This window comes from Phalacrocorax carbo, chromosome 12 (genome assembly GCF_963921805.1).
Source record: "Phalacrocorax carbo chromosome 12, bPhaCar2.1, whole genome shotgun sequence".
Taxonomy (NCBI): Eukaryota; Metazoa; Chordata; class Aves; order Suliformes; family Phalacrocoracidae; genus Phalacrocorax; species Phalacrocorax carbo.
In genome coordinates, this window is record NC_087524.1 from 6963710 (window position 1) to 6989087 (window position 25378).

General features: G+C 41.4%; 1 protein-coding gene across 6 annotated transcripts in view; it reads left to right on the forward strand.

The window, feature by feature from the left end:
* Window positions 1-642: 642 nt before the first annotated feature.
* The window catches only part of ENTPD1 (ectonucleoside triphosphate diphosphohydrolase 1), a 59549-nt gene continuing 34813 nt past the window's right edge, over window positions 643-25378 (forward strand). Inside the window, exons 1-2 of one of the 6 annotated variants that reach the window (XM_064463877.1) lie at window positions 643-761; window positions 2118-2198. In XM_064463877.1, coding sequence (XP_064319947.1) covers window positions 2156-2198 — 43 coding nt within the window. In that variant the 5' untranslated portion in view covers window positions 643-761; window positions 2118-2155. Of the gene's footprint in view, window positions 762-2117; window positions 2199-4070; window positions 4200-19204; window positions 19314-23955; window positions 24197-24754; window positions 24850-25378 lie in introns of those variants that run through there. The other 5 variants (XM_064463878.1, XM_064463879.1, XM_064463882.1 and 2 more) reach the window with 5 other exon arrangements.

The window sequence follows — 25378 nt, forward strand, 5'->3', positions numbered from 1 at the left end:
AGTGCTCAAATGGAGAACTCTGACAAATATCTTAAGAAAGTGGGAATTTGGCACCTGTTTTAATTCCAAGGCTTTAAGACAGTTGAGATGCCTTTCAGAATCCTGGTCAGCACGCTTCTCTCCATAAGAGTCCTGAGCAGTGGCAGTCACCGGGACTCCAGATCACATGAAACAGTACCTTGGCCACAGGCAGTGGCTGTCAGAGGCAAGCAAGTAAATGGCAGTGCTAAAACTTAATTACCATGGCCTGAAATATTAAACCTATTCATGCAAAACAGAAGCTTATGCTGGTTTCTTCTAATGCTTATACTAGTCCTTCAGAGTGTGCCTATGGTTCTCATTTTATTATTTTCTGTTGGGGCTATTGCTCCTTCGGTGAGGGCAGCTGTGCTAATGTGAGTCTGCCCATGCACAGAAGCAGACCTGTCGCCCTGAGAGCCAGCTCCTGCCAAGCCCCTGTCCCCTTTGCACTCCCTGCAGCAGCAGCGCTTCTGAGGGACCAAACCTGCCACCTGCCCTTGAGCTAGTCCCAGAAGGGGACGGCTTAGTTATTTACCCAGAGCTTAAGTATTTGAATAGAGCCATTCATCGACCAGGGAAATCAGCTGACTCCGTCCTCGGTCTGGTAAAGAGTAACGAAATTGTTTCAGAGAACAACTTGCAGGAAAGACTCGAACACACAAAATCTGGATGCCCGCTGTAAAATCTTTCAACTCCTCTGTGCATTTAGGCCCCTGCATCTGTAATGGAGCCCATGGTGGGTAAGTTGTTTTTCTTAGATTTTCCTTACAATCTGTAACATCTGCAGCACTGATTAAACAGCATTGTAATCTATAATGGCTTTCAATAGCTGTAATGCCAACAATAATAGAAAGCATAGTGGACCTCTGATATCCCAGGGGTTCCTGGAGATATGTTAAATTCTGATCAGCAGGTTGGCTGTGAGATTGTTAGGTGCTTGAATGGCTTGCCCAATGACACAACCTTTATAAATAAGCCAATATTAGCTTTTTCACTTAAGTATCAGATTGATAAATAAAATCATAGAATGGGTTTGGTTGGAAGGGACCTTAAAGATTACCTAGTTCCAACCCCCCTGCCATGGCCAGGGACACCTTCCACTAGACCAGATTGCTCGAAACCCTACTCATCCTGGCCTTGAACACTTCCAGGGATGGGGCAGCCACAGCTTCTCTAGGCAACCTCTTCCAGTGCCTCACCACCCTCAGAGTGAAGAATTTCCTCCTTATATCTAATCTAAATCTACCCTCTTTCAGTTTAAAGCCATCACTCTTTGTCCTACCATTACATGTCCTTGTAAAAAGTCCCTCTCCAGCTTTCTTGTAGGCCCCCTTCAGGTACTGGAGGCTGCTATAAGGTCTCCACAGAGCCGCCTTTTCCCCAGGCTGAACACACCCAACTCTCTCAGCCTTTCCTCATCGGAAAGGTGTTGCAGCTCCCTGATGATCTTTGTGGTCCTCTTCTGGACTCGCTCCAACAGGTCCATGTCCTTCTTACATTGGGAGGCCCCAGAGCTGAACGCAGCACCTCAGGCAGGGTCTCACGAGAGCAGAGGGGGAGAATCACCTCCCTCATCCTGCTGGTCATGCTTCTTTTGATGCAGCCCAGGATACCACTGGTTTTCTGGGCTGCAAGCGCACATTTCCAGGTCATGTCTAGCTTCTCATCAACCAACATCCCCAAAATTCTTGGTAAAGTGCTGTATCATAAACCAAAATGTCCCCATTCTCAATTTTATTACGTTGACATTTAATGGATGGGTTTTTTGGACATATAGAGGTAAATGCAAATGCTTAGAACACTGACCAAATGAGGGCTGAATAAATGCAGACCTGAAAATGAAACCAAATAATACAATTTTGTATTTAAGATAACTGCAAAGCAAAAAATTAGAAAATACCCTCTGATCTATAGATTTGATTTAAATCTTCCCATTTTAATGAGGTAACAGGTAATACTATTGAGGACTTTCAAAATCTGCTAATTGGAGTGTATGGATTTGAAATTGCTATAAACAATTCTATTTCATTAATAAGTGTCCCAGTGAATGTAATGGAAAGGATGAAAATAACACCATAAAATGTGTTCTGTCTTAGAATTCTTCAGGAAAAAAGTTTTCTGATTACTATAAATTATGTGGGAAGTAGAAGATGAGCCAACTAGTGTTCTAATACCTGGTAAGTTCAGCTCTCAAATAGGAATGCTTGTCTATGAAAGTCTGCATACTTGTACCTACTACAGACTGCATGAATAGTTGCTTTTTAAATTATAATACTCAGTGACCTGAGGGCTACATACTCTGCAACTCTTCCAGGTTATCTGAGTGGAAAATAATAAAAATATGAGACGGCTCATATTTAAGAGTTCATATCTTCCCTTTTTGTATCTTGTTGCCCAGTCACACAATGAATTCTTTGAACATTACCTGTTGCAAGAGTCACGCTTGCTTAACAAAAAAAAATGATTGGTTTATATATGGGATGTCTTAATTTTGTTTCAGACCTATTTTGGGTTGAAATTTTTCTCCTCTTGGTAAACCTTCACTTGTCAAGTGAACTTATTTCACTACTTGCTGCTTTTTTCACTGAAGTCACTGAGGCCTAATAGGTTATTTTGATGTCCAACTGACCTCTTTGGATGATTACTCATGTTGAAACCAAAGCATGTTCTTACTGAAATTGGGGCCTCCTACTCCACCTCTCAGTCTGGAGCACTACAGCTCTGTTACATTGAGAGACGCTATTACAGGCAGCCAGGATGCGTCTTGCACCTGAACATCTTCAGCTCAGATCATGCTTTTTGGGCACTATGCTAACCTTTACTCTTACCATGCAGTGACAAAGCACTCCAGGGTGAAAATTTCCTGGGAGCAAGGCACCTTCATCTGAAACAACCATTTCTTTAATGGTTGTTTTGAGAAGCACATATTTTTGGCTGTTTCGCTTGAGAGTTGATACATAACAGCAAGGCTGCATTTGTTATAGCTTTGTTAGCTTTTGCCACACTATTGAATATGTCCAGGTGCTGGTTTTAATTAAGTGCTTGTGTTTCCCTTATGCCCAGAATAATGTCAATACTCAAGAATTAGATTAAATTAATGAGAAAGCTGAGATGAAGACAGTGCATTTGATTATCTCTGGTAATTGATTTTCTTTGTATGATGCTGTCAATGCCTGAAAGGCTAGGTGGATTAACTGAACCTGTCAAGAACAGGCAGGCTTGCTCTACTCTTCCATCACATACAATTTTCCAGTTTATTATCAGTAGGACCAGTGCTAATGTGTAAGCCTCTGCCTGGGATGTCTTCTGCTGTTTTAAAAGACTTAGGCCAGTTTAATAGGGTTTTTTACTAAAATGCACACTTTTCATTGTGAGCAGAATGTACCTGTTCAGCTATCAATAACGAAAAGCCTCTGACAAGTGTGCTACAGAGATGCCATGAAGCAGTTTTCACAATGCCTGTAACCTCACAGAGCTGTACAGACATTAACATCATGCATTGTGAGCCATCTGGCCTGGCCAGGGTGTAAGATAAATACACTGGAGTATAGTTAGCCCCAGTTGTAAGCAGGACTGGGAAGAGCTGCGAGGCACCACGCTCTCTGTCCAGACAGATGAATTTGCCGAGCTGCTGTTGTGTCGTCCTAGAGGTAAAGCTGAATTAGTGGGAGTAGGTTGGCTTCTCTTCACCAAAGACAAGTTGGAGTGGTTACCGGACCTTTCCTACACTTCCTCATGAAAGAAGTGGTGGTTAGAAAAGTGCCATTTTCTGCGCTTTTTCCTGTCCATGCTCAGTCTACCTAAAGGTGCTACCAGTGTTCATGAAGGTAATGATTATCTTTTTATGAACAACTCTGTGTGAGGCATACTGAACTGTGAGAATACATTGAAATTTCATTTCTTAAGCCCTACCTGCTATGTGATCTAAGCAAGACTAAAAGGACTGATGACATAATACTGAAAATCTAAAACAGTAAAAAATATTAAATAATACAAAAATTTACTTTGAGTAACTATGCGCTCAAAATAGAATATCTGGCTTTTTCTAGGGAATTTGCTGGGGAAGATTGGAAGTGTCCAGGAAAAGGTGGTGACAGGCATTTTTCACCAGCTGCCTCAGTAGTCCTTTGAAGGACACAAGCCATCTATTCAGCATTAAATGGCTGCTATCGTTCGCAGTAAGTGGAGTGATATAGTCCAGACAGTCAGAGGGAACACAGTGGCAGAAAAATCTCAGATGAGACCTGCCTTCCCAAGACAAAACATCATAAGACGTTTTTCATTTTTACCACTGGTATAATTTAGATCCCTGCATTCCTGGAGGTATTTAGACTGGTAGTTTCAGATCCCTGTAAAGAAATGGGTATCCTGATGTTCTGGCCTTCCTCAGGCTGACTCACTTGTGTAACAGGTGGAGGTCCTGTGCCTCAATGCCTGTGATTTTGAAATTGCAGATTATACAGCTAGTTGGCAAGGCAGTAGAATAAATACAGAATGTTGGACTAGATTTCCAGTCCTAAGCCTAAATATCTATGCTCTAAAAACTTCACAAGAGGCTGACAGGTTGCGATTGTAGCTTAACGTATCTGAACTTTGGGTCATGAAAAAGGATTTCCTCATGTTCCTATTTAAGTCAGGAGTAAAACTTTGGGTAACAATGGACATTCTTTTCAAAGAAAAACTTATCTACATTATTCTTAGGGCTAAAGAGTTCTAAATTGCAAAAAGACTATGTGAGAATTATGCTCAAATCATGTTTTCTTTTCCTCAGGAGCACATGGAGAGTTCTTTTAATTCAAAAGAGATAATATCTGTCTCATCTATTAAACTAGAAGAGAAAAAAATTCCAAGAACAGAAAATGCTAAAGGCAGTTTAAAGAGTTAGATATACATGACATAGAAAAATCTCCTAGTGAAAGTTAATGCAAGTCAACATCTACAGCGGTCTTAAATGCCACATTGATTCAAAATCACACAGTAGTTGATGAAATGTGAATGCATTATCTTCAATGTCTCTTTTCATGAACTCAGCAAAGAATTTGGTTCAAGCCTGCTAAATGAACATCCTTGGGATGTGAAGTGCTGAGGCACAGAGCCTCAAAATAACACTGGTGGTTTCTTAAAGTTTGTGTCTTTCTAGCATATTCCAAATGCTAATCTTTTTTTAACTTGGTTTTTATTATTTTAGGTTTTGTTATTCTATAGCACTGTTTCTGTCCCGGATTATTCTTCTCTTCTGCTCTTTAAGTGTATTATACTGAAGGCTTAGAATTTAGATTAGAAATCATCCTTTAATACTTCAAGTAATACAATTATTATTAATATCCTGGTCTGATTTACACTACTTCATGATAAAGCAGAGTAAGGAAGATGCATACAGCCAATTTTACAATCTAATTCCCAGGCCATAGGAATACTCTGGCTCTGCATTGAAGGGGGAGCCTGGCAAACCAATGTTGTTGGGCAAAATGTTCTTCTCTTGGGTCTGGGCTGACAGGGAATAGCTAGAAAATAGGAATTGTCTGTAATGTTTAACTTACGAGTGAGATTATGAACAGAGTTCTTCTATTTGGCCCATGGCTGCAATCTCTGGTGCCTAGAAAGGTGTCTATGCTGATGCTTTTTTCTGTAACTGGGGTATTGTCAACTCTCCCCTGGAGCTTGGGCTCTTCAAGGGCCAGATAAAGTTCAGTTCAGGATCCTGCCTGCCTTCTGGAGAGAAGTAGATGATCTGATCTACATTAAAAGACATCTTTCCCTGTTTATTGCATAACACTATGCAATATAGTGTTATATATTATATATAGATAACTATATATATTTTATATAATGTTATGTAGTGCTGATATATGCAATATCAGCATATGTGTATATACACCATATGCTTTATTTCCCTAAGCAACTAGACCAAAACTCAAAGCTGCAGAATTAGTAATTTTTAACAGTGAAATAAAAGAGTTAAGGTTTTGTCAGCCCTGTAATGACAGTATAATTAAACAATGCCTAGTCTCTTGACAATGCAGAATTAAGTGTGATAGATAACTTTAGTAGCTAATGTGCTGACACTTTTGAAGCATCAGGTTTATCACTGAAGTAAAGGAAAACTTCATGAATTTTATTAACTTAAAGTAGAAAGTTGTTACAGCTAAAATTTAAAAGTAGGGTTATCTTTTTAACTGATTCAAGACTTATCTTAAAAGTAAGGTCATGTATAGTATTTAAAGCACAGAAGATAATGATTTCTGAAGTGTACCTTATATCAGCAAAACATCTAGTGTAACATTTTAACATCAAATATCTACTATACAATATTGGCTTTCCTGGATGCATGTGTTTCCATTATGTTTATACAATGGAAAAAGAAGAATCGGTCAGTTCTGACTTATTTTCAATCACTGTGAAAAAGATGTATCAACGCTCTTCATTAGTAATTAAGACAGACTACTTACCACTGTAGTTGCTCATCAGTTCTCAATACCTATTGTCTTCCCATATTCAAGAGGAGCCTGAACAGAACACAGAAAACTGTACTGGTGCAGGTACTTCATTCTTTTTGTTTCCTAAAAGGGCAATGCTGCTTATGGTAGTGACGCACCCAGTGGATGGGAGATGAGTTTATTATTCACTGAAAGCAAATCCAAGATCATTTGCTCTGTTCTCTTTTGAAAGGAGCAAAATGGTTGTATTAATGATGATTTGCTGTTCCTGCTGAGGGTGGCAGTGTGGTACCATCCTCAAACCCAGGGAAACCTCTGCTTCAGCAGCCCTTCTGATTTCGTAGGGCAAACGTGCGCTCGTCCTGCAGTCGCCCAGCCTAGGATGTGGGCTCGCAGTGGTTACAGGCCAACGCAGCAAGGCCTGGTTCAGGTGAGGTGCATACAGCAGTACCTGCAACTAACGATTTTACAGTTGTTCATGAGAAAGCTTGGCGAAGGCAGGTTGCATGGGGATTATCATTACCAGGGAGGGTAATTCCAACTCCAGGAAAGAGAAATTGGTTTAGTTTTTAAGGAAAAGGCCTCTCCTCTCGGTAGCCATGAAGAGCTTGAGGCCGGCATGCTGGCACATGTAACCAGCTCGTGCCAGTGCTGCCACACCTTCGCTGAAAATGGTTTTTACACCTGCAGGAGTGGGGCAGATGATAGGCTACTGATGCAAAGCTGTTTAACTACATTTTCAACTGTGTTGAAAATATGTGGAGTAGTGTGAAATATGAATCTTTCTCTACAGTATTGGCTGCTGCTGAGTTCAGTTTGTAGCCGGTGTTACTTACAGCTTGCAATGGCTTATTTCAGTCAGGAGCTTTATGTAACTATTTCGTTGTAGCTGTCTTTACATATCCCTTACCTAATCAGCTCCCTCTATTACGTAAATAATTCTGCTTGTTTGATGGGTGTTCTGGTAGTTCAGAGTGAGACTTCTGTCTTTGTAAACACTATATGAAACTCTGGCTTAGTTACACAGTACAAAGCAGTCAACATATTAAAACTTTCTTTAATGTAAAATGAAAAAAATGAAATTAACCTTTCTGCCTGTATTAATGAAAAGACTGCCTAAGTACAGGGAAAACTGACTCCATCATTTAGATTTTAGTGGATACCACTTGAAATGAAACTACTAATTACAGAAGGTCTACCACAAAATTCATTTTATTAGTGTAATTTCTTCCCATGACAGTATCTCTATGATGTAATAAAATGGTGTTCTTTTCTAATACACTCTTGAGAGCTCCCACTGAATGATCAGTGCATTTGCACTTGTTTATTTTGAAGGGAACTTGAGACAATGATATTAAAAATTGGGAAATTAGTGTAATAAACTTGAAGGCAAAATACAATAAAATGAGTATTCAGGGCCTTGTATAGGCCATTTTCTTCAGTGATTAAATCTAAGTGAAAATTCAAAGTAACAGAACTGAAGCCTGTAAATACACCAGAAACAGGTGTACAGAACACAAGAAATTTAACCCCTGCAAGGAAACTTAATAATGCAAGTCAGGGGAGCTATTTATTTGCTTAAACACTCTCAGTTAAACATTAATTGAATTTTAAACAACCATTGTTAAACCTTAAATAGATATTTGCCTCAAGTTACGTAGTCTTGGGTTTGTCTTTTTAAGCCTTTTGCCAAACTGGTCTAGGTTTGTTACTGTGATAATGATTTTTCCAAATATGAACTGAATTCAAACCCACAAGCAGTACATCACTGTGTGTGAAGGTAAACACATTATACTGGCATAAAAACCCTGGAAGTTATATAGTAAAAATGTTCACAGGCTGAAGGGAACAGACTAGGAATAATTTTAAGGTTTAAAAAAAAAAGTACTTGCACATAATTAATATTTGTTTATATTGTTAGCTTTAAACCAGGTCTTCATCTTTAGCATATTTTTATTTTAGCATATATCTTTAGCAATATTTCTACATTTGTACAGAAGTGTTGCAAGTGCCAATGCTGTTTGTGATGGCCAAGTTGTGTTTAAGCAGTGGAATTACTAATATACCACATGCAGTTAAGAAACTGAAGATATCAAAGCCTTCCCATTACGGTACTGGCAGAGTTGCACCCCGTGTCACCGTACTGGGAGAGCTCTCTATCGGAGGTTGGAGGGTTGCTAGAACTTCAGGGAAAAGATTAAAATTACTTGCTGGAGCAAATGTTTTTATAAAACCTTATATTATTTAAATTAACATATTAATGAACCAATTTAACTTTTAAGCCAAAAAAATATGGCTGAAGAATTAATTTATATGGAATAGTTATAAATTTAACTGACATGCCCAATGACACCATGGCATTCTAAATCAGTGCCTCAGTATTGACAGTCTTCTATGAACGTCTCTGGAGACTCTTAAGTGAGTGATGTTACTGTATTCAATCTGCAATATTTGTATTCAGAATACAGGAAAAAAACCTTTATTTTTCATTCATTTGATGTAGAAAGAGGTGGGGAAACATCTACCACTTGGTTTCCTTTCAAATAAGGCAGTGAAGCTTTTAAGCTTAAGTAATTATGTTTTTGAGGTACCAGAGGATATTACAGTAAATAAGTAATTCCCAATGTGTGACATAAAAGCAATAAGCCTTTCAGGAGCTACCAAATGCAACTCTGAAATGTGATGGTAATAGTGGGAAGTTGTATAAGGAAAAAGATTTTACAGGGTAAAGTAAATTTCATAAAATCCTTGCAGGTTGCGTTCCACAAGTAAATCAGAGAAGCTCAAGCAGTTTGTGTTTTGGTTCCCTTTTATTATACTCCTTAATTTCCACATTCAAAAACACCAAGCCCAGCATCACCCCTCCAATTGGCCAGTTCTAACCTACCTCAACTCTAAGCGGTGAGCTTCAGTGCAGGTTATGGGAGTGAACTAAACTGAAGCAGAGGCAGACCCAGAGTGTTTTCATAGCTCCTAATGGGCCAGATCTAACCCAAAAAATGCAGGTAAAGGGGCAAGAGTGTCATGTCATCCCTGGTGCTGCTGTGCTGGTAATTACTGTGGTGACCAACAAGGAGGAAAGTCTTGCTCCTTTGCCATAGGACTTGCAGCAAAAGTATATCAGGTAGTGTTTACACATCAAAACGTAGAGAATATTTTTACAGGACAGTTCCTTTGGAAGCATGCAATGGCATAAACTAAGCCAAAATGTCTGGGAGATCTCTCCCATGCATTTCTGACCACTTGCAGTGCTTGCTTGGGCAGCCTGCAGGGCAGCCTTTGGCCTGGGAGGGTTTTGCAGCATGGACCTGCCCAAGGACGTGGACCAAACTGCTCCTGGGATGCTTTATGCTCTGCTAAGTCTAGCACCATACCCATGTTGCAGAAAAACAGTGAACTGTTACTGTCTGTTAACCCATGGATGCTCATTGACCACAGATGAGATCTGGCTAGAATCGTCAGTTAGAGATACAGTGCTCACAGTGGGTGAGCTGTACAACGCTTGCATGCCCTCATCACTATAGCTCACATGGCTATATTGTGTAGTTGCACTTGCCACTCTTTAGTGCAGATACTCACACAGTCTTGGGCAAGCTCCAGCCTCAGAGTTTCACCAAGTGATTTAAATTATGAGGGCACCATTTTTGCTTCTCAAGAAATGGCATAAACGCCACTGTGATAAAAACAAAGAATATTTTACTGATGGAGAGGCCTTACATAGCTGTGGACAACTGAGAAAGGTACAGGCAATCCTGGAAAGTACTAAGCTTTGGAGATGCTTCTCAAACAGCATCCCACTTCCTCCTCTGTCTGAAAGACCACAGGCCTGATAGAGGCTTGTGCTCGTGTAGCAATAAATCACAATATTTCACTGCACCACCTGGGCAATGCTATTTGTTGTATTTATACCTCTTCTTCAGAGAAAATAAGAAAGGCCTATAGATACCCTAAATTAGGAGACTAAAGAAACAGGCAATTGAAGAACAGTTTAATCCTGTACTTTTTTTGCTGCTGCTGCTAAGAATCTTGAACATGACAGCAGAAACACTTTTTTCTTACATAAACTATCTCTGGACCTTAATGAATCTCACAGCTTTTATACGTTTGTTTCAAGAGTTACCTGGTTTCAGCTGCTTAGTCCCCAGCAACCATGCAGCAGCACAGTTAATGCAGTCGGCGTCCTGTGTGGTGGCACTCAAGGAGGGGACTTGGCTGTGTTTGTTTCAAGTTTCCAACTGCAGCCTGAATGACCGGTATTATTTCGCTCTTGTGCTGGATTTTGGCCGAAGTCCCGAATTGCTCTTGAACTCTTTTTTTTTTTTTTTTTTTTTTTTTTAATTGCAGTTGAGGGACTAAGATCAGGACACGGTGAGAAGCGCCCAAGGGCCATTATTTGGTTGGTCAGCATTAGGATTTTGTGTTGCGGATTTCTTTTGTTGTCTGTCCTTGCTTTTTTCTTTTTATAGTCGTTAACAGTTCCTTAGAGGGTAAGGTAAGTTTATAGATTTCCTTATTAAAAGGGTAACTGAGGGAAGGACTCAAGGAAGATGGCTTACTCAAGAGCTGCTTTGCTGATGGATTCACAAGAATACTAAAGGCACAGAAGACTACATGGAAAGGGATACTGAAATGAGAGCAAGAAGGTAAAGGGATTGTGAGCAGAGCTGGGTGAGTCTGGAGAGATGACAGTCATTACTGGTGAGGGGACCTGTCCTTCCATCTGATAAATTAATGGTAGGGCTGAAGTTGCCTTTATTAAATCAACCTTAAGGGGTGGATCATAGAAAGAGGTAATGAAAGTTACCTGGAAGACTTCTAGCAGAATGCTTATTTATTGGGAGACTTGTACAGGTGGGTGTTTAAATTATTAGTGCTGCATCCTTGCATTTTGCCATACCTGTGCCCCAGGAATTTCCAGGTAGTCAGCTGGAAATAGGATTGATCAGATTCACACCCTGGGGTGAAAAATGGGTGGGGGTGATGGGTGAAAAAAAAAATCAACAGCTGCAATTGTCTCCTTCAAAAAAGAATTAATTACTAGTGAGGATAAGAAAAATATTCAGTAGTTCAAATGAGTCCAGTTATGGGAACATTAGCAAGTACTTTAAAAAAATAAAGACTGTAAAGGATCGCTTTCTGCAGGTGACAAATTCCATTTCATCAAAGTAGCTTTTAAAGGTATTTTATATAAATCTTGCGATATAAGAAATGGAGACAAACAACACTTTTCTTAAATAAGTGCATTATGCAGTAGATCTTCAGTTTGTCATAACTGTCCATTGCTCCTATCACGATAGTGTTTTGAAAGAAATTAATAGGTGCAAAATGCTTACCAGGTCTCAGCTATTGGCAGTCATTTAGAGCAGTGATGATAGACTGCTACACAAATCGTGCAGTACTTCGATAGTATACTGTAAATGCTGTCATCTTTTACTTAGTCTTAGACTACATCTGGGAACAATTTCAAACAATGTTTTTTCTGAAGTATAACAACTCTTTATGCTTTAAACTTAGTTTAGCAGCATTTTATTCAGTTTCCTGTGCACAAAGGCACACCAGTTGTAACAAATAGGAGATGCCCCAAATCCTCTCCAAAGAAAAGAAACAGATTAAAAACTAAGATGCAAAAAAAGCCTTACGTAAAAATATGAAAAGAGAAAGTATTTTTATTAAAAGGACTATGAGGAAGTGAGAGAAGGGAGTAGTTAAAAGGGAAAGTGCAACCAGTAGATGGTCAAAGGGAATAAAGGAAAGTGAAACATCAAAAAATTAAAGAAAAATTAATGCTGAGGCAGGAACTGAAGGATGGCAATGAGAACTATGTAAGAAAAGACTACCAGCTTGAGGTTGGCAGTGTTTGTGTTTGTACATGCTAATGTAGCCCCTGTCAGTTATTCCAGGAGCCCTGTAAGCTTAAATGAGAGGTTGCTTAGGGAAAATGCATTTTCTTCTTTCATACTGCTAGGCAGGCCTGTGTCAGTGGTAGGTAACGCTTTTCCCTGAATTCCAGTCTGATCTTTAAAACATAATATAATAAAAAATATGGAAAGCAGAGCAAAAGAGATGTAGAACAGACTGGGCTAATCTGCCAGCACTCAGAGGAAAAGAACATTTTTTTCCTGCCACAAAGAACCCTATTGTTCCTGTGTTAAATACTTGATTTTGCCTGTGTTTAGACCAAGGTGTCTTTAAACTCTGTTTTCTTACGATGGTAAAGCATGTGCCAGTTACTGCAGCAGTGTACAGTGGCACAGCTCCAGGGAGGAGCCGACTTCTACCTTTTCCAGGGCTGCTAAGTTTTTCTCGGTTTGCTTACATTGATTTTGATGGCAGAGAGTGTGAGCTGCCCTTTGCACTTGGGAAACCTTACGACGTGTTCAGCATGCAAGAGTTGATGTTACATGGGGAAACAAGCCCATGAGAAACCTGAGCATTTTGGGAAATGTTGGATATTAATGACTGATATCCACATATGTCCTTCCAGTAAATCTTATTAACCACGCTTCGGTGTATACATTTCCATGCAGGCTTTGTCGCTAAGTGCCGAAACTCAATTTCATTTGCTCTGAGCTAGGAAGTGTTTGTGTGCATGGGTTTCCTCTCACAGCTAACGAGAGTTAGGTAAGTATTGCTATGTGGTGCATTTCCCTGGTAGGGCATCAAGTCAGGGAGATTCTCTCCACCAATTTTAGAAGAATTTCTCCTTTATTTAGCAGAAATGAAGCTGCTATTAATATAAGCAAGCTGTTATTAACAGATAACTACTCACACAGTACTTTGAATAATTTCTTCCTACAGTCACACACACTCACACACTTGCACTTGTTACCCAGTGAGGAGATGGAGACGGCTGGCGTGCTACTGTGTACAACAGACCAGCCTGGCATATTCATAAGAGAAGAAACTGGGGGGGGGCGGAGGGGGCTGTCAGTACACAAATATTATTTAACAGGACAAAATAATGTGAAGTTTTGACTCCATAGCACTCTTGCAGAGACCACTTTTGTCTTTGACTAGAGCCTGAGGACCCCAGAAAAATTACTGTCACCTTCAATTCAAGCTCAGACTGTCACTTGGGAATTCTGCTCTCAATATTGCAATAAAATTTGAAGGAGTGGATGGTTGTCCTGAAAGCAAGTGAAAAACTTGATTTTTTTGTTGAGAATAGCTCAGTTTGTAAAGATGGTGTGCTTAAAGTTCCTGTACATCATTGTATGTCTGTAACTACTTTGGTCACATGGAGTATAAATCTGGAGGGTGGGTGGAAATTGTTCCAAAGTAATATGGTTTAATAGTGCTGTAGTTTAGCCCATAAGAGGATGAAACATCTGAAATCTCCAAAGTGTAGTGACCTGATACATTTTTACACTATGCGGTATTGTTGCTTGGAGAAGCTTCTTGATGCTAAAGATAGAAAACAGTGTAGAAATTACTATCTCCAAGGTTACTAAATCTTTTTAATCTAGGCATAATTAAGATTATACCTACAGGATATATTTTTAGTATGTACATTTTCTGTGATGTAATGTTTCAGCAGACACAGCTGAGTCAGAGGAAGCCTGCTTCCTCTGAGAAGCAGAGTGAACAGTAGAAGTGAAACCAGCACCTTCTATAGGCAGTTGTTTCCTTTTACAGCTTTTAGCATTCGTCCAAAAACTTTGCTTAATGACCCACAGGTCTTTAAAGACCATCTATCAATTTGGAGAAAGAAAATCCATGTAAACATTAAATAAGAAACTTGAAATCTGAGTTAAGATGGAAATTGATAATCCCCAAGAAGTTTGAAACTAGAATTATTCCTTGAATTAAGTTTTTAGACTATTTTCTTGCTTTAAAGTCTTTTTAGTAGACTGAAAACCATAAAATGAATGGAACTGGTATGCCTCTTGGTTCAGATAGTTTCACAGAAAGCTAAAAACATAAAGTCTTTTTTTGCATGTTGTATTTTAATGTTTATTTAGTTCCATAAGTGTTAGGTCACATTAAGGCCTGATGAAAGCCTCTGATCCAGAAAACAGAACTACTATCTTAAAAGTATGACATTAAGACTGTGGCACATGTCATATAATTTTTCTACAAAGTTTTTAAATTAAAGTCTGCTTGCAAATGACTCTCTGACTGTCAGCTGTTATCCGTCCCTCGCAGGGCCTTGCTGGGTGCAGCAGGGCTCAGGCTGCGCAGCGTGCAGCGCTGGCGCGGGCTCAGCCCGGAGGTGGCAGCTGATGTCCTGCCTCTCGCTCTACGTCCCTTCCTCAGTGGTCCTGCTCCAACTGTGCCGCCCTCCTTACCGGAGTGCCACCCCGGGCTGCTGGTGGTGGTATAAGACTTTTGCTTCATGAATGCAATTACTGCCATAGAATGAAATATCTGCTGGAAATATCACCAGCAGGATCCAAATAGGTAGTTAATTCCTTATTCCAAGTGTAGCGGGCATGCCTGGGAACGCCTAGCACTGTACAAAGAGGGTCTTCTCTGCAAATGAGAACTGATTTCAGAGCCTTCTAACTTGTAACTAAGCTAGTGAAGGTACCTAATCTGAGAGGGCCAGAAAGTGGGTTGCACAGGAGCATTTCAAATGTGATAGTTTGCTTGGAAAAGAAACTCTCATGCAGGAATTCCTTACAGTCAAGTGTATTTCTCTAATTCTTCATGAATCTTTTCTGTTGGGAATATTTTTTAGACCTAAATCTTTCCTTCCCCATACCTCCTTCTCAATACCTGTTCACATAATTTCAACCCCCTTGTAACTTCCTTTTTCTAAAGAATGCTTGGGAGGAATATAGAAATAACTATCTCATACTGAAATAACTGAAAAACTGAAATAACTTTTGTAGAAAATAGTTTATTAAATAAAATAAATTCTGTTAAATCAATTACCTATTGGTGCTCTCATAGTCAGATGTTGAAGGTTTGAAGAGTTAATGATTTAATGACAGAATGAGAGATACTGAGATATATAACTACAGAAAAAATTACTTTCAATTTGAAAAGACTCAGTCATCTGATGCGAAGAGATATGGAAAGGCTATTCCTAGAACCAAGACTGTTGGACAAGAATATACCTACACATTTAAGTAGTGAAGACTCTGAGATTATATGAGGAAAACACTCACAATAAAAAAGACAGTTTAAACTGGATGCCAAGTTGGAGATGCCTTCATGGAAAAAGTGGATGAGGGATGCTTCCTGCGTACTGAATGCTTAAAGCATACGCTTTGGTGCCTAGAACAGCTCAAGGAGAAAATGGTAAATGTGACTTAAAATTATATAGGCATATTGAAGGGGGCAGATCTGTACCTTCATTACAGATATGGGCTGGATAATGAATGCAGTGTTGAAGTTAATCACCTGGAGTTGGTGGTGGCAAAGGGAAGCCCACTTAGAGAAATAGAAGGATTGGAAAGCAGTTTCTATGATAGAGTTGATATGCATGAATCTATGGACCCCAGACTGATTCTCCTTAACATATGCACAGATTCTGCATTTCATAAAATGACAATTTCCCAGTTTAGGACTGAGTGCGAACCTCAATGCAGCTGGAAATAATCAGACTTAACACTTTTCCCAAATTTATAAATCAATGTGAGTTAAAAAAAAATTGTTTTGATTTAAACATAAATAAGTACTTAATTCTTTCTGCTAATTCAAAGAGAATTGAAATGGGGTGAAGAAGACTTTATAAAAAGCAAAAAGTACTAGAACCTGTGGAAGAGATAAATGCCAGTCACCAGTGTACTTAAGATATACCGCTTTCTAAAATTCAGGATGACTTTGAAGTCTCTGATCTCTTTCTCCCCATTTTTGTCAGTCTATTGAAGCACAAAACTAAAAAAGAACATGAAACCTCACAGAGACTGAAGATGACCACACTGAAATGCTTATATTCAAAGTCATGTAAGGCATACATAAATCCACATGGAGAAGAATCTCATCATAAAAATCTGAAAGCAAGTCTGAAAATATGAGAAACCTCATCCCTATAGATGTCTATAGTTCTCTATGGTGCTCATGCATAGGTTCAGTGCAGGCACGTACTGAAATGAGGTGGGGTGTAAGGAGGGCGGCAGCCTTCTACAGTTGTAGATTTAGTAGTTTCCCGTTCAGTAAAATACAGTAAATAGTCCAGCACGAACCAGTGCTTAACTATTTCCTAAAGCAAAGCCTACTTTCCGTAGCTCTGTTGCAAGGAAGAACGCGTTCTTCTTCTGGGACATAGCAAAGCAGGCGGGCTGAATTGTGCTGGGTATATTTACAGCAATGGCTAACAAACTCATGCAAATTAGAGATGCTTGGGATTTTTAGGATATCTCCCATTTCACCACTGTCTTGCGACAGTCCCTCTGGATGGATGCAGTCGACTTCTCTGCTGCTGCTGGCTGAGTGACATCTGGCAGACAATGTCTCTATGTGCTGCCACTGGTTTTCCTCTGCGATGCTCACTTACTAAAGACCAAATCATTTAACAGCGGGTGAGTGGGTAGTGGGTAGTCAGCCTGAATACAGACATTGAAAAAGGTATTTATTTCAAAGTTGTTATTTCTCATTTTATGCTTATTTTCCCCATTCTGTCTACTTCTATGCTTTTGAAGAAATATTAAAACTGAGTGACTTAACCTGATATGTACAGTTCCTTTTTGAAAGTAGCTGCTTTGAGGCAGGGGGTATATTTATTTTTGTCTTAGCTACCACTGTCTTGTGTGATAAATTAAGATTTAACCGGACAAAAATTAATTTTGGTCATAAAACCATGCAGAGGAGCTAGTAATAAAACTTGTCTCCTTCAGTCTTAAGATAGAAATTTTTCAAAGCCTAGATGCATGTTATTAATTTTTTATTTCATTTCTATAATTTACTAAGTTTGGGGTATACATCAAAGTTCTGTGTGTTAGTCAGGGCAACTGGTACTGACTATCTTCCCTTATGAATTTCTGGTATGTTTACTACTGATTTTTACAATAGTTTTTTTTCTTGTTATATCCTCTTAGAGCTTGGAGGATAATTTTTCTGTGGCTTTTTTTTTTTCTTTCTTCTAGTGGAATCACTTTTCATAAGCCTCACTTCATTTTATTGTCCTCCTTTCTTTTCTTGGTATTGGTGGTCCCATAACATGAAAAGTGAGATTTAAGAGAAAAAGGTGGCTATTAGCTGTCCTCTGTAGCCAGGGAGGGTTCCCTGCTCTGTGGGAACACCAGGAAGTTGGGAATTTTTGCTTTGGTAAGCCATTATTAGGCATTGTCTGTCAGAACAATAGGAAGATACTAAAGGATGCAAACTACAAGAATAAAAGGAACCAGAAATATCACTAACACTAGTGTAATTGTATAGTGGAAATAGACAAGACCTTCTAAGGACAGCTGGAAGTAACCTCACAATCACAGGCTCTGGTTCTCATGGGGGACTTCAGCCACCCTGATATTTGCTGGAAAAGCAACACGGCAGGGTGCGTGCAATCCGTGAGGTTCCTGCAGAGCACTGAGGATAACTTTTTGACGCGTGTGGTGGAGAAGCCAACAAGGCAGGTGTGCTGCTGGACCTCATAGTAACAAACAAAGAAGGTCTGGTTGGGAATAGCCTTGGCTGCAGTGACCACGAGATGGTGGAGTTCAGGATCCTGCATGGTAAAAGCAGGGCAACAAGAAGAATTACATCCCCAGACTTCAGGAGAGCTAACTTTGGCTTCTTCAAAGACCTGCTTGGAGGAATTCCATGAGTTAGGGTTCTAGAAGGTAGAGGGGTCCAAGAGACCTGGACAGTATTTATGTACCACCTCCTCCAAGGTCAAGATTGGTGCATCCTTGTGAGGAAGAAGTCAAGCAAAGGATACAAAAGGCCCGCGTGGATGAGCAAAGAGCTTCTAGAAAAACTCAGATGGAAGGAGGAGGTTTGTGGTATGTGGAAAAAGGGACTGGCCACTTGGGAAGAATATAGGAACGTTGTCAGGGTGTGCAGAGATGCAATGAGGAAGGCCAAGGCCCAGTTGGAACTAAATCTGGCAAGGGATGTCAAGGATAACAAGGAGGGCTTCTTCAAATACATAAGTAGTAAAAGAAGGACTGGGGAAACTGTGGGCCTGCTGCTGAAAGTATAGGGTAGGGTGTTGCCTGTGTTTGGGACTGTGATGGTTTTATCAAAATTACCAAGAAAATGGAAGAGCCTCTGGAACTTGGTTTAGAATATTTACAGCTGATATGGGTAAAATACCAGGTGCATGAAATAACCTGAGCACAAGTAGCAACTGGTGTCTTGTTAACTAGGTACTTGGATAATGAACAATATGGCACATTAACTTTTTAGGATATAATTTTTAATGCTAAGTTATAGAGCTTATGAAGACTAATTGGTTTTGCTTTTAGTATGTTAACATATCTTTAAAGTTAAATAAAGGTAGTGATAAAACCTTTAATGATATTATGAGATAACAGCATTGAAATTATTTTGAACCTATAAAATATGGTATTGCAAAGCTGTTATGGAGTTATGCCTAATAGATATTTTGCTGATGAATACATAAACTAGGTTGGCATTTTAAGGTGTTAGAGAACTGGCCTTTGGTACTGCTCCGGTCAAATGACATTTCAGTGCCCACCACTCATTTTGCTTCTGTTTTTCTGAGGCTGTGTAAGAACTTGTTTGCGTGTGTTGCTGAAGTTTTCTGGACTTTTTTAACAACAAGGGTGTTAACATGTTTCATTTATTTCATAAAAACAGAATTTGTCTTCAATAGCTGTTGTTGTAGTTTAACTCCTGCCAGCAGCTGAGCACCACACTTGCTTACTCCCCCTTGGTGGGATGGAAGAGAAGAATCAGAAGAGTAAAAGTGAGAACTCATGGGTTGAGATAAAGACAGTTTAAAAGGTAAAGAAAAGCCATGCACACAAGCAAAGCAAAACAAGGAATTAATTTACGACTTCCCATCAGCAGACAGGTGTTCAGCCGTCTCCAGGAAAGCAGGGCTCCATCACGGCTAATGGTTACGTAGGAAGACAAAACACCGTTTCTCTGAATGTCCCCCATCCTCTTTCTTCCCCCAACTTTATATATATGCTGAGCATGATGTCATATGGTGTGGGACATCCCTTGGGTCCGTTGGGGTCACTGTCCCGGCTGTGTCCCCTCCCAGCTCCCTGTGCACCCCCCCCTCGCTGGCGGGATGGGGTGAGAGGCAGAAAAGACCTTGACTCCGTGTAAGCCCTGCTCAGCAGGAACTAAAACACCCCTGTGTTACCAACACTGTTTTCAGCACAAATCCAAAACACAGCTACCAGGAAGAAAATTAACTTTATCCCAGCCAAAACCACACAGCTGTGACTGTTTAGAGGAACAAACCTAACAAATTGACTAGAAAACTGTTTCACCCCTACAAACAAAAATAGGAACAATTTTTTTGCCAGTTTCCATGATCGGCGTTATCTCTGTTATCAGTTTTGTAGCGATCACAGAAAACAGTAAATAGCTAATTAACAGGCTGCTCTGCAGATGTCTCATCTGAGCATTATGATCACTTCATCACAAAAATAATAGAGATCGGCAAAGGCTATGAAGCTTTAACATGAATGGAGAAGAAAACAGCCAGCAAAGATGATGACAGGGTAGTGGCTGACTAACAGACAAGCTAGATGATTATATCTGTTGCACTTCAAAAGAAAATAGCATGAGGATTTATGAGGAAATTGCATTAAAGTGGAAGAGGAACCAGCAGTACACATACAGTCTGATGTAAGGAGTAGCAAAGAAATGAAAGGGACTTGGAGCTGACAATACAGGAGACCGTAATGTTTATTGATGACTAAAAAATGGTGGAGAAGAAATACAGTAAAATGGTGTTATATCAGAGGTGATAATGCAGGTTTTGAACTACAAGATCTGTGAATATCGATATAGAGACAGCATAGTGGCATCTTCTGAGATGAGGGTTACAAATATCTAAACCAAGACAAGGAAGTAAGACAAAGGAATGGAACTTAAGTAATTTTTATATTTTTATAGACGATGCATTTCATGAGTTTAAGGAGAAGGAACAAGACTTGTTTGCAGTAAGATGAAGCTGAATGTCATCTCATCTTTTTATGTAAATACCAGAAGTAATTCTTCCTTTTTTAGAGAATTGCATTCTTTAAAAATAAGGCTCAGTGCACGCAGATGAATATTGTATAGTTTGTTTGTCTGTTTCTTCCGGACTCATCCAAGAGGTTTGCTTTTCACAGAAGTAGTGTTTTGGGTATCATCTAAAGTATTTGAACTTCAACTATTGCAGAGGAACCTGGAGAGGTGGGGAGGACTTGGGCTGCTGTGCTGTGCAAACTGCTAAGTCTAAGGCGATTGCAGTGTGGGATGAGTGGGCCAAGGAGCTGAAAGCTGTTTTAAAAAAAAATGGCACTATTAGTGCTTTTGGTTATTTGTCTTTTTCTATTATGTGGCCCCTCTTCTCTGCCTTCCTTTCCAGAAGGAAGCTGTCCTAATTGTTTGGATCAACCCCCTTTTGTAGGGAATTCTGCTCACTCTGGTCTGAGCAATTTAACCTGTTCACTGTCTTTCTAGAGATCTTCACTGTTTATCATCTGTTGCAGAGATGCTGGGGATGGAGGGCTGGGTACCTGCTGCCCTCCTTCCCAGGGCTGCCAGCTGGTAGGTGGTGACATGAACCAGCAAGCTGGGACTAAATATCTAGGAAAGCCTGAGGAATATTTAGCCTATCTCTGCTTAGGTTAATGTTTGCACACAACATCTCTTGAAGCTGCCACTCCACTCTGTTGCTTAAACATAGAGAGATTGGTATGTCATGATCTAAATACATACCCCCAGGCCATGCCTCTAAGCATACACAGATGACTCTCTGATATTGTTCTTGAGATTGGTAAGGGGATGGCCTGTTTCTGTTTAAAATATTTCAGATGTTTTCATACCAATTCTTTCTAAGGAAAGAAGCTACTTATGTTTCTAATGCTTGTAGGTTTTTTCCCCAGACTCCCTGAATCTCTTTTCCTATGGCTGTTTCCTTCCCCCACCCCAAAGCTATAGAGGTTCTGGCCCTGGATTCCAGTGTTATTGCTTCGGTTCCTTCTGTCTCCTGTTTACTGGAAATGGAGCTAACAAGTCCCAGTGCTCACTTACTCTTGCTCCTTTTCTGAGTCCCAAAGGCAGCATACCTCGTCTGCAAAACAGCAAATTCTAGACGTCCGTGAAGTTTCATGTTTTTAGACACACACAAACACACACAACTTGCGTAAACTTAGAGGAACAAGATGATTGAGGCTAAGCTCTTACCATGGCTAGGAAGAAGTTAGATATTTAAGATATATTTTGTTCCTCCAAAGTTGCACAGGATGCTTGGTTTTATCCCAGGAATAGAAGAGTGGCACTCCTCTGTTTTGCTAAACTTACCCACTTCTCGTGATATGTGGAAACTACATCCTGAGCTGTCTGGTTTCCTCTTTGTTTTATTTCTGTGTTTTCAAACTTCCTCCTTATGCTGTCTGGAGCCTTATCTGAGTACAAATGCCTGCCTCTGGGGCTGCTCTTTTTGTTTTGTTTTCTTATGAAAATGACTGACACAGAATCTGCTGTTGCCTTTGCTGGTTTGTGGATTGCGGTCACGTTTGCCCAAAGGCAGGTGGATCAGCAGGCAGAACCAAACTCTGGTAAATCTGGATCTGACCATCTGTGGAAGAGGAAGTCTGCATCTCACGTCACAGGAGGGCACAAAGTCCACCTTTCCCTTCCTCTGTCACAGCCGAAGGGGAAAGTTTGTTTCATCACTGTCTCTTATGCCTAAACTGAATGGCTGCAAAATAGCGTGCAACATCATTCTCTGCTCTTGTAGCTGTGGAAACACTGTTCACATGTTTAACAGTCCGTCACTTAAAGTAGATAATCTTCAAGTCAGAAATCTGTTCCCTGCAGCTCTATGAAGGACCTGGATGTTTTTAGGTGTAGAAAACCGTAGCTATCACAGTTCACAGCAACCCTTCCCCACAGGGCCCTTACATGTCAGTTGACAGCTTCCTCTTGTGTGAAAATGCCTCTGCATGTTTCATGGTCACTGACTAATGATGTCCCATCCTTCCCTATAAACGTTTATTCTGTCTCAGTTTAAAGCTGAACCTCCTCAGACAAAAAAAAAAAAAAGTCACTGACTTGTACAAAATAGCATATTGTAGTTTTTCAGATACATATGTCATTTTAAAGGACTTGAAATAGGTCAATCTGAGCATCCATAAGAGGTGTTGGACATGGCATGGAGTCATGTCTATTTGTCTCTGAGGGAGGGCTGTAGTTATCTTCCACTTGTTAAATTTGGGTTTATCAGCCCTTGGGTGAGCTCTTTGATAAGCCCAGCTGACTGACCTTCTTGAGTTCCTAACTGTAAAGACAGTGAGTCTAAGCACAGCCATTTGAAAATCAGTCCCAAATTCCAACTGTATTTTTTAAAAACTATGATCAGTGGGGTTTATTTCATTTAACGCATGGCATTTTCTGTATAACTGTTTCATTTCCTCTGATGACACTCTACCAGCAAATATTCTTTGCAGAAGTCAACATGTGACTAGTACATAAGCACTCATACTTTCATCAGTCTTCATTTAAAAAAACCAACTTATTTCTTACTGATAAATCTGCACGGTTGATATTTATTGTAGTAAAGACTTTTAAAGTTGCATTTATTCACCGAGTATTGTGTCAACTGCACTCTTATTTTTAAAAGATTTGGTGTCAAGGCGACCAAGAAAATTACTTCTGCCATGCTAAACCCTTTAAAAATGTTGGCCTGATATCACTGGAGGTAAGGTCAGTTCTCCCTTACTTGCGCTTCCCAGGCCAATTTTTTTGAATAAGATGACAAACACAGTCCACCTTCAGCTTTGTTTACTGAAAAACGGCTCCTGGAATCTAACTCATTAAAGCCTTAATTATGTAGATTGTTTTATTTTGTAGATCCCTATTTTCCTGTTCCCAGGGGCATTACAAAGAAGAGTGTTATCTTAGACTGCAGTAATACAGACTAGGCCAATGTTTGTGAAGGAGGAAGAACTGGTCTTTGTTCATGATGAGGCTGCAATAACGGAAGGGATTTGAAACCACATACCTAGATGGGGCTCTCCAGGTCCTAGCATCAGGAACCTGCTCCTCCTACTTGTCCTCAGGGCAAGATCTCTGGAAGCTGGTGAGGGGGACAGGGCTGGATGATGTTCCAGCTGCAGGGCAGCATGTCCATTTGTCTGGTTGCAAAGAGAAACCCCAGGAGCAGGAAGCAGAGTTGGTAAAATTGATGCCTCTGAGAGCAGACCAGGTTCTGGCATGGTCAGGGCATGGAAGCTGGCTGTGGCAGCCCCTGCTCCAGTGACCCTCAGGGTGACGTCAGGGAAAGGCGCGTGGGGCGAGCTAAGAGCCCTGGGTGCTGGGAAGCACTGGTGGCTATCGGTCTGAGAAGGAAGTGAAAGAGAAAGGGTGCTCAGCAACCTCCTTTGGAGTTGGGAGGCTGACAGATCCTAGGTGGGAGCCTGGGGGGGATAACGTGGTGCCTAGAAAGGACCTGAGTGTCAGAGGCTACATGGAAAAGTTGCTGAGACTCCTCTAGCACTGTCCTGTATTTCTTACTTGCGTGGCATCAAACTGGGAGGAGCGCAGGGATAAAAGGCAGCATGGGGCAGGTCCTTTCCTGGCAAGTAGTCAAAAATTGGCTCTCTTCTAAAGTTCCCCAGGAGATGCAGTCAGAGGTGCGAGCTCGTTCTATGGGGCAGGTAGGTGCAGGAGATGACTTATCAGCAGTTATTGCAAATTTATCTCCTTCCATGGTTTTGGGTGGGTGGTTTTGGTTGTTTGGGTTTTTTTTTTTGTTGGGGTTGGAGTGGTTTTTTTTATGTGGGCTGGACCTCATAATTGAAAACAAAGAAGGTCACTTCTTCTCAGGATAGTTCTCTTCGTGTGCCTCACTGGTGCGAAGGGTATCTGCTCAATCTTCTGCAACTTAATAAACCTGACAAAAAACTTTCTCTCAGCAGCCAAAATGACACCTTCCCCCCGGAGCCAGCAATGCAGTCGGGCTTCAGACCACGGAGCCAGTGGTGGCCGTTCCCTCCGGTAGCCCCCGGCCGCCCACCGCTCCCCCCGGCCGTGCGGGACCCTCCGACCAGGCGGAGGAGCCCAAGGCGCTGGTAGCGGGGCAACTCTGAGGTAATCTGTGCTTTAAGGAAAGCAGGAGGTCAGCCTGCAAGTTAGATGGATTGAGTCATGTAGAGTTAAACTAACCCCTCCCACAGCCAGCCATGGACCACTAAAGCGCCCATTTTTATGAGCACCTCTCACTAAGGCAGCTCAGAGCCGGCAGAGGCTGAGAGGAAGAGGGGGAGAGGGAGGAGGGAGCGAGCACCGGCACTGATGGATGAGCCAAAGGGTAAGGACAGAAGCGAACGGCTGATCTCCAAGAGCAGCCCTCGCCCGACCCCCGGGCGAGGGGGTGCGGGGGGGAGGCAGGGCTCGGCGGGGCGCCCCGGGGCCGGCGGCATCCCGCGGCCGGCGCTCGGGGTGAGGCTGTGCACCTTCATGAGTTGCTCCTTTAGATTTGCCAGTCGGGAGGGAGCCGCGGCCGCGGCATCCCCGGGCGGCGCCTCCCTCCGCGCCCGCGGAGCGATGCCGGCGCGGCGGCGGGGGCTCGCCGGGGTGGGGGCAGCCTTGCCGCAGTCCTCCCCCCGGGTGACATCAGCTTCCAGCCTTTGGATGCTGGGCTTTTCTCAAGGGACAATGACAACTGGTGGCTGGGGGTGCGCGGAGGAGGACGGAGCTGCTCGGGGGGACGCTGGAGGTGGCGGCGGGCCGGCGGGTCCCCGTCCCCCCCCCCGGGCGCGGGCGGGCGCGGAGGCTCGGCGCTGGCAGAAGTTTGGCCGCGTCAGTGCGAGGGATTCCCTCCGCCGCCGCGCAGGGGA